At 39.5% G+C, this 12,296-nt stretch overlaps 1 protein-coding gene across 3 annotated transcripts; it reads right to left on the bottom strand.

The window, feature by feature from the left end:
• Positions 1-4,761: 4,761 nt before the first annotated feature.
• LOC103698781 (delta(24)-sterol reductase-like) lies at positions 4,762-11,737 on the bottom strand. Of its 3 annotated transcripts, XM_017840972.3 has the most exons (4): positions 11,165-11,443; positions 10,915-11,034; positions 5,930-7,184; positions 4,762-5,463 (listed from the first exon to the last, which is right to left on the bottom strand). In XM_017840972.3, the coding sequence occupies exons 3-4, from the start codon at positions 7,166-7,168 to the stop codon at positions 5,020-5,022; spliced, it is 1,683 nt and encodes a 560-aa protein (XP_017696461.1). In that variant the 5' UTR covers positions 7,169-7,184; positions 10,915-11,034; positions 11,165-11,443; the 3' UTR covers positions 4,762-5,019. The 3 variants fall into 3 exon arrangements, with proteins under 3 accessions (XP_017696461.1, XP_008779051.1, XP_008779052.1); XM_008780829.3 differs by lacking the exons at positions 10,915-11,034; positions 11,165-11,443 and adding an exon at positions 11,589-11,737; XM_008780830.4 differs by lacking the exon at positions 10,915-11,034 and having other exon boundaries at positions 11,165-11,462.
• Between the last annotated feature and the right edge of the window lie 559 nt (positions 11,738-12,296).

Below are 12,296 nucleotides of genomic sequence, written 5' to 3'. Positions count from 1 at the left end.
AAACTTGTGCGGACTGGGAGAGGGATTCAGTTACGGTCATTGGATAGATTCAGCGGACTGCTGGCGGTGCGGGTGAGTGCCACCTCCTGGTCCGAGACATTCGAGCTATGGTCTACAATGAGGTGGCCTTCCGGACCGTGCATGTCTACAGAAAGGCCACTGAGGTTGCGAACTGGATGGCCTCGTAAATGGCCAACCACTCCAAGGACCTTCCGTGGGTTGGAGAGAGTGAGCTGTCTAGTGCGCTCCGAGATATGCCGTATTTTAAATTTTTTGGATGTATCCGTACTAGATCTGTAAGAATCATCCATTTCAGTAAAAAAAAAGAAAAAAACTTGTGCCAAGAAATAATTGTGAAATACAAAAAGATATCGCAAGAAACCTACAGGCTTGCAGGTTCTTGGAAAACATTCATGACCAATTTGTTGATGTCCTCCTAAAATCCATTCATGATTTTGGGCTCCGATATCTAGAAGAGAGAGAGAATATTGTATGAGTCTGTCTTCTTGTTTTCAGTTGTACCACACTACGAAGCTTGGGGAGGAAATCAGAAATGTTAATTGAGCTTGATTGGGAGGAGGATTTTGAGGTTCTTTGGGCCCCGTCAGAAGAGAGGTTCCCCATGACAGGACTTGCCTGAATTTAGGCAGGAACTCCAAGCTGTTAAACACATGGTGATCTAAAGTAAGATCAAGTGTTGATGTACACAGACATGCATCTAGTAGCATACTCGTGGTCAAGTGCATGCATGGATGCTATCATAGAACAGAAATGCAAATTTTTTCAAGGGCACACATAAACCTCCAATATCATTCAAATACTACACTAAGTTCTCCACATAGAGTGGACATCAAACTGACAGCCAACTCGGAGGGGAGGAGTGTTGGGTTAAATCACATCCAATGATTGCTCCCCATCCATCTCCTAGCAAGACATAACAGGTTCAATAGTCTCCATAACAAGCTTCAAGATCAAGATGACTGTCCAGTTGGAGATTTTCGATAACATAATCACCTGAAGACCATACCTGTATCCATTTCTAAAATGCAATCCCTGAAACACACTAGGTTGTGAGCGAAATCTATATCTATCTATTTATGACTCTATGACCTCCTATCATTTTTGCTCACCTACAAGTGGAAGATGCAAAGTCTCATTTCTTCCATCACAAGCTTAATTGATCAATAAGGAGAAGCTGAAAGAAAAAATTATATCGCACAAGGTTTGGGATAGAGCAAGGTTAGCAAAACCTTGCTATGATATTTAAATTTTTTTCAATAATTTTTTTTCGATACTTTCATTGGTGATCCGATTAAAAATTTAAAATGACATTTTCAATTTGAATCTTCACGCATGTTCAAAAATAAAAGTTTTGTTACGTTAACAATGGCATTTTCATGTGATGATGTTGTCATATTACCATTACACCTCTTTTCTGCTGTAACAGCTGACAATCAACTAGTTTAACAGCAGGTACAGATGCCCTTAATCCTTCAGTTTTTCTCCAACTTTGTTCCCTTTTAGTATATCACTATCTTGATAGACACTAGACTCTTTATTATTCTTGAAATAGATACCAAACTGTTTTTTTTTTTGATGAAGAGGGAGGCAAAGCTCCCCGGCCTTTATTAGAAAAAGGAAGAGTTTACAAAAACTATTTATAAAGGATTTGCAAGAAAGAAAAACACAAAAGAGCAATAAATTTTTTTTACAAAAGATAGTGGTCTGTAAGTAGACATGTTGAGCTATTCAACAAGCTAAACAATCTCATAAGATGGCCATGATGTGATTCTAGATATTTCAACCATATCGATTGTTCCATAAAGTCCTTCCCTTCAAATTCATGCTGCATGAGTCTCCCTTGCATACCATGCCATGCAAGCAATTTGCACCATGAAATGCATAAACCTCCACAGAGTAATACATTCATGGCAGATTTTGCCAAAGAATCACCAAAACCCAACAACCAGACACAGAAAAGTGGATAAGTTTTGGGCAATATAATAAGATTTGGCGCATCCTGGTTTCATGACAATAGATGGTGTACCCATGAAAATTTTTTCCAGCCACCAGAACAAGGAACCACTCAATGGATGTAACAGAGATAAGAAATCCAACTCCACCCAACCAGTCAGGAAGCTAAAGTATCATTGATCAACAATCATTGACAGAACAAGGCTTAGAGATTATTTGTAGGAACATAAGAGCCATTATATAGCTTACCAAATGGAGAAGGCAATAGCACACTTCTCGTCTTGAAATCCTTTAAGGCTACCGCTGACATTGACATACATACCATTCCTTCATCAGAAAATAAAAGGGAATAAGGCATTGATTGGTGAGTTAGAGGAAATCAAAGAAAAGAAAAATCAATAGAGAGCTTTTAGACATTGACTGAAGAATAGCTGTTTCATTTGCATCCGAAGCTTCATTCACCCTACAAATAGTGTGAAATAGATTTTTCAAATATGAGACCTTTTTTAAAGAATCAGATCAAGTATACCGCGATCAAAAAAAAAAAATAAGAGTTACCATCTGATGACATCGATCCAGGTGATATCTGTTGCCTTCTCTGTGCCTTGTTCGACACCTCTCCAGGAGCCTAAACTGCCACCACCCAAAATAAGAACACCGATCCCGTTCCCCAGAAACAAATTAGGGCTCCGGCTAGAACTTTAAGAAGAATCAACGTATGACGGCAATGGCTTTTTACACTGGTGGCATCGAACCCATCAACTACGAAGCTGGACTTGTCATCGCTCGTGTGATAGGCACACTGATCTGCTTCACGGTCACCGAAAACACCCTCGGCGCACCCCGATTCTGAGAAAGAGATGAAGTTCAGGAAAAGGGAACGAGATCGAGAAAGAGGAATTGGCCGGGAATTTGGGTGGCCAGAGATCGCATGACGCCGCCGCCAGAAAAAGAGACAGTCCGCCGTCGGGCTGGCTGGAGAACATTTTTCTCGTCGGAATTGCGATGGAAAACCCTATCCCTAGAACTCGCTGGAAATGGAGCCGAGGGAGAGCGCGGGAAATTTACGTATCAATGGCGCCCCGTGAATTGCACCCCACGCCCACCGGAGGTCCTTGTCAATAAGTTGGGCCGGCCCATAAAGGAGTTCAGCCTGGTCCGCATTTAGGTGGGCTGGGTCAAGATATTAATTGGTTGCGTTAAGCTTCATTCCAGAACTTATGGCTAAACTCTTGACTTCTGAGTAGAGGCAGAGCATGGGAGGATAATTTGGCAAGTGCATGTTTGCATAACATAAACGTTGTAGAACTATAATCACCTTTAAATTAGATGATAAGGAAAATAAAAGGTTGTGAAATCCAACAACTTAGACTGCAAAATGGTCATGACACCTGGGACCTAAACCCCATGAATTTTCATCCCTCAAATGGCCATTTCAAGTTATATTATTCATGTTTGCGCTTGGTTGACCAAATACAGCTATGAGCCATGGTTTTGAACAATGGTTCTTTTAATTCTCTAGTATCATGCAGTTCAGTTGGTAAAGCTACTGAAAGTTTGCTACTACTGACATGGATTCAAGTCCATTCAGTTGGTATTGCAAATTTCTTGGAACACCTATTTTGCATTACAAGGTCGTAAGTAAGTGCTATTACTTTAGCTTATCATTGTAAATATAAATATATATTTGTTTTCACCAATATTTTAGAATAAAGACACTATGAGAGTATTTTTTGTTCTTCCATCAAATAACTTAATTTATTTTGTTATCACCATCTATCATTTTCTGCTCCAAGACAAATTACAGTATTTATGATGTAAAATTATTCAAGATAATTATATTTTTTATAGAATGGTTTCTCCCATATTATGTTGTAATGGCCATCTCCTTGCACACCAGTGAGGCATGGTCTTTCTTTTCTTTTCTTTTTTAACACTATGGTGATCATGAAGGACAAGAAGAGGGCTCTTTATTTCTTGTAACCTGCAGCCCTGATTGCCAGTGTCTTCATAATGCACATGCCAGCATCCATCTATATCAAACATGCAGCATCTCCATGGTCCACAAGATCTTCAAAGAATCAAATTTGTCAGTAGATCCATGTTACTCCCGTGATCCAACCATGGGCTGCGCTTATTGCCAGCTTTGCAGTTGAAAGAGGAACCACCCAAAACCCTTTGTTTGGGCATGTAAAGACGTACCCAGAATCCATTTCACTCAAGATAGCTTAATGGCCTTCTTTAATGGCCTCAACTGCCCTGGCTACCTTCTACCATTATGGTACTTCAGTAACTTCACTGTGATTATTTACTCCATGCCTGTTCCTGTGGATGAGAACTCTGAACACTAATGCTACCATATAACCTATCTTAAATTTACGACCAGCTCGATTGCTGCCAGCGAGCAGCTTGTAATGGCCATGGATGAAAATAAGTGAAGGAATGGCATCAGGGCAAGAGATGGAGCACCTGAGACTTTGTGAAAACTGAAATCGTATCTGACACCCATGGAGACAGGATCCAAGAATCTCGTCCTTGCCCCTTTTTTAACAACCACTCTTGTTTTCTTTTTGCTTTTTTTTTTTTCTTTTGAGATGACACCAGTAACTGGAATTCATGTTTCATCCACTGCCGCGCGAACTGCAAGATAGACATACACAGCAAAAGAGAGAAATTTCAGTCAACGTCCATTTTGATCCCACGTCCAAAGCTATGCCTTGCCTCGAGATTCAACCAATATATTAAAATCATCTTGCCTTCGCCAGCTACTTGATTAATAAATCAGCATTTAAGAACTTCCTCATATTTCAGCCATGGAGAACAATCTGAGGACTGGTAAGAGCAAATCAAACACTAATTAACATTGGCATCAGCATCCAAACAGTTAAATTCCAGCCAGGTTCAACTAGTAGAAAGAAGACTAGGATAAACAAACAAGCAGGAAATACTACAAATAACAACCTCAAAGGCAAGGGAGTTCTGCTTCAGACAACTAGTTAGATTGGAAAATTCCTACCAAATCCAAATATGAAACAGTTGCTCAGATCAAGCTTCTTCAGCATAGGCTGGTTCAAGAATGGCCGCCTCAGCTTCCTGCACCTCTTTCTCTGTCTTCTTCCCTTTCTTGGACTTGTAGTAGACACTCATAAAGGTCCCAATGGCTCCATACTTTTGGCGGCAGTGCTCATATTGAGCCCCATCAAACATCCTCCAGAAGTTCTTCTCCGTGAGCTCAGAAACTGCATACTGTGGCTGGAATCCGTGATTTTGGATCAGCCATTCCTCAAGCTGGCGGACAGCATTGGCACCATCGAATTCCTCACCCCTAAGGACAGCTGCAGGAGCATAATACACACCAATGTCTGTGAACATTTGAGCATAGCTTGTGTCTCCCTGCCTGTAGTGTAGCTCAAAGCCCGGTTCAGGGTATACCATAGTCTTCACAGGGAGCTTGAAGAGACGATGGGGGCAGAGCCAGATTGGATACACCTGAAAGATAACAGAAGAATCCCTATCATCACTTAAGCAAAAAATGCCTCGCTTCTTCTGATTTAGTATATGTGGAAAAGAGAACTATTAGGTTTCCCCTTTTTGCATGTGTGAATATAAGACCTGGCAACCAAGTTATGAATGAGCCAGCATTCCGTAACTTTTTCCTTTCATGAGTCTAAAACTCCTTTTGAAAATAATCAAGACATATAATAGAGAAAAGGTATGGTAATTGAGAAGTGCTAGGACAAAAATTCACGGGCTAATCAAATCCAGAAGCGAATCAAACAAAGCATATATGGTGACAATAATTATCAGATAATGAACTCGATAAACAACATTTCCATTCTAACAAGTTGATGTGATGTTAATAATCAAAACCTGCAAACCATAAGTTTCCATGGAGAGAAACGTTGGGCAGCATAAGAGGCTACCATAACCAGTCATACAAAAGACAGAGAGATACCTCCATTTCTTGGTGCACATACTCAAGGGCATCCCCAACTTTGTAGAGAGGAACCAACAAATCCTGGATCACATGTTTGTCATGGTAATAATTCCTGATAGCTTCACCTTGGGTGGCCTTAAGCAGAGAAACCTTTGGAGGCATCAACCACCCAAAAAACCACCTGAACCACCACTGGTCCCCAAATGGTAGGATCAGCTTTCCTTCCCAATACAAGCACCTGGTGTGCCTGTGGTAATAATCTCTGGTGGGAATGTATTCCACAAATTCACCTTTCTTGAGCGCTTTGTGAGCGTGCTGGTAAAACCATGGCTTAAACCACCACCCAACACTGTTGATGACGTTGCCCTTCTTCTTTGCCTCTTCCTTGGAAGCATATCTCCCAGTCATCATGACACCTTCAGCTGGCGTGTAAATCATTCCCTCAACAAAATCTGGAACTTTTGATTGGTCCCCATCTCTAGGTGCAAAAGAATCAGCATAAGCCTGTGCAAGTTCCTTCAAATTGCCCCTCACTGGAGTGTACGTTAGCCTCATATACTCTTTTACAGGTATAAGTTTAATCTCTGCAGAAACCAATAGTCCAAGTGTTCCTTGAGACCAGGGAATCCCATAGAAAAGGTCTGAGTACTCATTATCCTTAGTAGCCCTAACGACTCGTCCATTTGCAAGCACAACTTCCAAGGCAACTACTGTATCAGAGAAAAGGCCATAGATGTGTGAGCTTCCCTCAATTCCATAGCCATTAATTAATCCTCCAACAGTGAGATCATCAAGCTCTGCAACAACAGCAAGGGCGAGATTCATAGGAACGGTAGCTCTTGTAATCTGACCCATATTTACAAGAGGCTCCACTTTCGCAATCATTCTCTCTTTGTCAATCTCAAGGATGTTTCTAAATGCTGAAAGATCCACCTCAAAATGTCTTGCACGTTTGTAATCAACATTACGCATGCCAACAGCAATGTATGGCTTCCTTGCCGTGCACACAAGACCATCTTTCTTTGGATTCCTCTGCTTGAGGCGATTAACAACCTTTTTGACATTCTCTTCATGTTCCTCCTGACGACGCTTTTCTGATTTCATTGCAGATTTTACATCTCCTAGATATATAAGGAAGTAGATTGTGAAAGAGATTGGAAGGACAACAAAGATAACAACTATCCACCGGAAGTGGACAAAGTAGTCTACCCAATCCTTCTTCCTTTTTGGACGCAGAGGAGTTTGTAGGTCTGACATGGTTGAAAGCAGAAGGCTGAAAAGAAACATAAAGAATTATAATCACAAAAAGAAAAACATCAAACTATTTATTTGTTTCACAGTTCAAAATGTGCAAGCTTGATGTGACAACTGTAGTTTCCTCGATGCAGATATTCTAGATCATTGACTTGTGAACAAATTTCTAAGAACTATAGAGACAAGAAGACTTGATAAGTTCCAAGAGAGAATGTTGCCTTATAAACCTTGGAGTAATCGAACAAGTTAAAAATCCAATCTAATTTTTAAAAGAGCCCAACATACTCTACCATTAATAGCCAGGATTGCTCTTGATGCTCATTTTCACTTCAGAAGCATAGGAGCAAAAGGCATATTCTAGGAAAAAAATCCTGACCAAGACTCCATGAAAGTTCCAAAAATTCAAGAACTGACCACAAGCAAGAAGATACTCTGTAAAGATTTCCACAACTATACACACTTAGCAGAAGAAAGTACCTAAAAGAAAGGTCCTATCCACAGAATACTAGACGCATTAGCAATCAAGATGGTAGAGAAGATACCAATTGTTTCATCAGTATTTCATAAAATATTCTTAGATGATGCTGGACTCACAACAGTATAGTAGAACTGTATGGGAGGAACAAATGATAGATTTATCTCATGTAGGGCAAGTGCAAAGATCGACCCAAATTATCAAAACACCATATATTTCAAAAGAAGAAGTGATGAAGTACAGGGGACTGCACTGACATACAACAAAAAAATAGCAGTAATGCTTCGATACTGTGATATTTCTGGAAAGTTTATTCTGATCAGGTGACACATTTGATGGTTAACATAGTCTCTCATGCAACATGGCCATCTAATGCAAGATCAGACTACGTTGAATTTATGCAATGAGGGGGGAAAAGGCAAGGGTTTTGATGCACCATCTAAACCATGATATCTCAAATGAGATCTTTGTTTACAAATATCGGAGGTAGGGTCCAGGGGATATGGTGCGTGAGAAAAGCCTTAGGTGGATCAATGCAATGATTCATTTCAAGGAAATCAGTGTCCGATCTAGCATCTCCAACTTCAAAACATGGACAAGGATAACCAGAAATGATAGTAACAACCAAATGCAACAGGAAGCTAGAAAAACTTCAAATTAATATTCCAAGAATAGGAAATAAAAGAACATAATGATTTGGAGGACAGTAAAGCTCAACGTGACAAGAACCTAGTGATAAAGAGAAACAACATAAAGGAAAACTTCAGTCCAGTTGCAAGCTAAAAACCCAGATATGTCTCTTGATTTTTGTTTAGTTCTCTAGGAAGACAGCTGCAGGGTCCATGTTGAGATTGATTGGCAAGGGGAGGTGAAAATTTATGAAGCTGCAAACCATGATACAGTGCTGGTGGTGAAATGATGTCAGCTACACTCACCTTTAAGCGTACTAGATCGAATATAGGCAGATGAAAAACTGCAGATTTAAAGGAGCCAAATTTGCTGAACTTATGAAACTTAACCAAGGAAGTGACTGCAGAAATCATAGCATAAAGGCACTGAGCATTTTGGAATTCAAACAAAATCTTTTATAGTTCCAAGCTGATAAACCTTGAGCAATAGCAAGGATGGTTGGATCAAGTATCCAACCTGGAAAGACCATGGTACCTAAAAATTGAACATTTATGCAAGATATTACTAACTTAACCAAACTGGCCCTCATCATTACCATCTAAACTGGTCATCCAAAGTAGAGAAGTTACATACTACACATTTGGTAGCTGTGAGCTCATGAATATGAACCATCTGAAGCTTCTATTGAGCCTAAGATTGTTCAGGAGTTGCTCGTAATCAATATTAACTAGCAAGATCGTTTAGATTTCGCCTGTAATGCTTGGAATACTACACTACATATCAGATGATGCTACGACAGAAAATAAACAAATTCCAAAGAAATAAATTTTCATAAAATAAGAATAGAAAGTGCACTCAAATTACTATATACAGAGAATCATCAAGAATGATCAACGAAAGCTTTCCCAGCAAGTGGAAGAGTAACCTCGTTATTGTTTTGTTCTCAACTGGTCACAAGAAAACATCAGCTCAAAAGCAATGAAAAGGGAATATTATGATATGAACTACCGCAAAAATTCCCAACTAGAAAGGAACAGAGCTATACTCTAAGCAGACTCGTGAAAATTTTAATGCAACTGCCTGATCTGCCGTCATCTTTACCCCATGCCAATGCATGGTGCCACATCCAGCATCGCTTTAATTGGTTGTGGTAATACAACAAGCAGAAAAGATGGTTTTACAATGGCAAGCCAAGCGACTGATCGAACATCCACATACTATGCACACGTAAAGAACATTGCAATTTCCAATAGAAAGGTTGATGCACTCACCCACTACGTGTATACATCAACACTGTTGAGGAAAAAAGAATATGCAGGCCTACTCAGCACCAATCTAACGCAAAGACAGGACCACAAACTCTCCAATGAACCCACAGCATTGTCCATGTCCATGTGAACTTCATGTTACATTTACTAAAACAAATCCACATCAAGGACATGTTACATGAGCTAATCCAAGAACATCAACTCTAATCGAGAAGTGATAACCTGTTTGACAATTGAGGTCAACTTCACTAAACCAATCTAAGTTGCAAGACTAATCCAGAAGGATCTATTTATATGCCACTAACCAGAAAACAGTGGATCGACTACTTTTTGTAGTAAATACACAGATTACAGCACAGAGATATGAAAGCTGCAGCAAGGCTGCTTCCTTGGTAAAATATTTGTTAGCCAGTCCTTGCTCACCATAAAAAGATATGATTTTCAACTAAAGGTGTGATAAAAGGAAGCAGGAGTTAGCCCATTTAATACAGTTCTGACTAAAAATAAGCAGGAAATGACAGCATGAAACCTGAAACCAGGATCAATATGATTCCTTAGGACTGATGATTTTTAGAAAACAACATTGATACAAATACCAAATAACAAACAGTTCAGAAAAAGAGGACAGATTGATGAACCAAAAGAGCAAAAGAAAACAGCATGATTGGATGTACGGATTCTTCCCCGGAACATGAACATAGTCACCGCATAAAATGTTCAAGAACAACTCCGATCCAGCAACCACGTGAAATAGAAAACCCAGAGATCCTACTTACTTTAAATGCCACGCATAATAAAATAAAAATCTATATAGAAGGGCCACTCATACACATTAAGGACGCACATCCAATCATCATAAAGAAAGAAAGGAATCTGTACCTAAAATACGAAACCAGCAACTAGCGACAAATATCTCAGGAGAAATTAAAGATCAAACTAAAATTCTCCGTCTCAGTACTGGACCTATACCGGTGCCATACTAGGTACAGAGTTTTTTTTTAGCATACCAACACTAAGTACGCCATCTGTATCAAGTACCGATATGGTATGGTATGCTCCGTACCAAGCTGGTACGGATACATGGATCAAACTATGGGGATTACTAAGCCCATGACTCTGAATTCTGGTAGAAATAATTAGACACAATTCTATGGGTACTATCAAGGAAAAAAAAAAGGGAAAACATACAATACCAAAAGCAAACAGGGCATTATATTAAACAGAGGAGACCAGAAATAAACAACAGTACTGTTCTCAATCTCAAAAAAAAAAAAAAAAAAAAAAAAAAAAACTTCAAGATGAGCTAAAAGAATAAGTTAAAGAAAATCAGAGAAAACCCCAAGTATGGCCAGAAAAGCAAAACAAGAAGCATTAACCGTTCCAGATCCGCTGCAGGTCCTACACTCAAAGAAGAGATATAGCGTTCACGCCAAAGAATGTCTCAAAACTAATACTATAGACGAGTAGCAGATCAGTCCAAAAAGAACAACTTTAACCTGCAAGATCCAGAAAACGAACACAGAACTCTAAGACCACGGATCAAACTACTGAGATCACCGAACGGAAAGAACCAGAACCAGAAGAATCTATAAAATAGGGGGGTTAAGGGGAGCGGATAACGATTACCTCTAGAAAATCTAACTCAGAACCGAGCCGGAAAGGGCTCCGGCACTGCCTTGCGGAAACGGCAGGGAGAAGAAAGGTGGATCAGAGCTAAAAGCTACTTCCCAGCTATATATTAATGTTGAGACACAGCAAAAGTCGAGATCTAAGAGCGACCCAGAGCGTAAAGATTCCCAAGAATCCGACCAAACCTCAGATAACCACGTGATTCGATAAAAAAGAAACAAGAAAGAAAGAAGCCATCAAGGATCGGAAATCTCGACCGTTTGAGATATCGGAAACAATGAATAATTCTTTTACTCCCTCCACCAAAACAAAATATATAAAAAAAAAAAATCAACAAAAATCCTAAGGATTTGCAGAGAAAAATCAATTCCAGAGTTCACAATCCGCCATTAAAGAATCAAACTAACGTTCCGATTCGCACCTCAACAGGAATCACACGCCAGAGAGCTTTCTTGCTCTCTCTCTCTCTCCCCCCTTCCCTCCTCTCTCGCTTCTATTTTCACGATCTACTTCCCTACGTAAGGTTTTTCTCCTTTTTTTTTTTGCGGTGAAGCTCTATGCAAGGCTCTTGGCTGGTGATACATAAATAGGAGTTGGATTAAAATGAGATATAGTTTGTCGTATTTGCTGACTTCGGGCGTGACTCTCAATGTTTCGTCAAAATCGAGTTCGTTAAAATGGGATCGGACGGTGGTGAAAAGATTTGAGTTCTGCGCCGTTGTCTCGGAATTCGGAGAAACAGTGACTGTTTCTATTATTAAGTACTTATGCACTTATTAATTCATTTATTTATTTATTCTTTCTTTATTTATTAGCATACCAGCTATGATCTCTCTCAACGTGGTAGGTACGTTCGCTAAACCGCCCTGTTGTTGTACAAATTTGATTCATGGGTTAGAATCATCAAATTATATAAATTCTGATTTTTAGATATTTTTTATAGTGTCAATCATACATGACCGTTTGAATTTTTGATTTAAACGGTCTGCTATTGGTTTTAAATTCGTTAGCTCGCTTCTTAAAATTAATATAAGGTTGATGTAAAATGTGTAGTCCGATACACATACACGATGTGTGTGTGCGTGTATGGGTATGATTATAAGATAGGGTATAAAAAAAAGTCTATTTT

This window comes from Phoenix dactylifera, chromosome 18 (assembly GCF_009389715.1).
Source record: "Phoenix dactylifera cultivar Barhee BC4 chromosome 18, palm_55x_up_171113_PBpolish2nd_filt_p, whole genome shotgun sequence".
NCBI classification, from domain to species: Eukaryota; Viridiplantae; Streptophyta; class Magnoliopsida; order Arecales; family Arecaceae; genus Phoenix; species Phoenix dactylifera.
The sequence above is the reverse complement of the archived record's forward strand: the minus strand, read 5'-3'. Positions and strand labels throughout refer to the sequence as shown.

Bases quoted from the DNA above. Each gene is read 5' to 3' on its own strand.
- LOC103698781 (XM_008780829.3), bottom strand. From the start codon at position 7,168: ATGTCAGACCTACAAACTCCTCTGCGTCCAAAAAGGAAGAAGGATTGG. The intron at 5,464-5,929 runs GTATCTCTCTGT...GTTATCTTTCAG, and splicing joins ATGTGCACCAAGAAATGGAG to GTGTATCCAATCTGGCTCTG.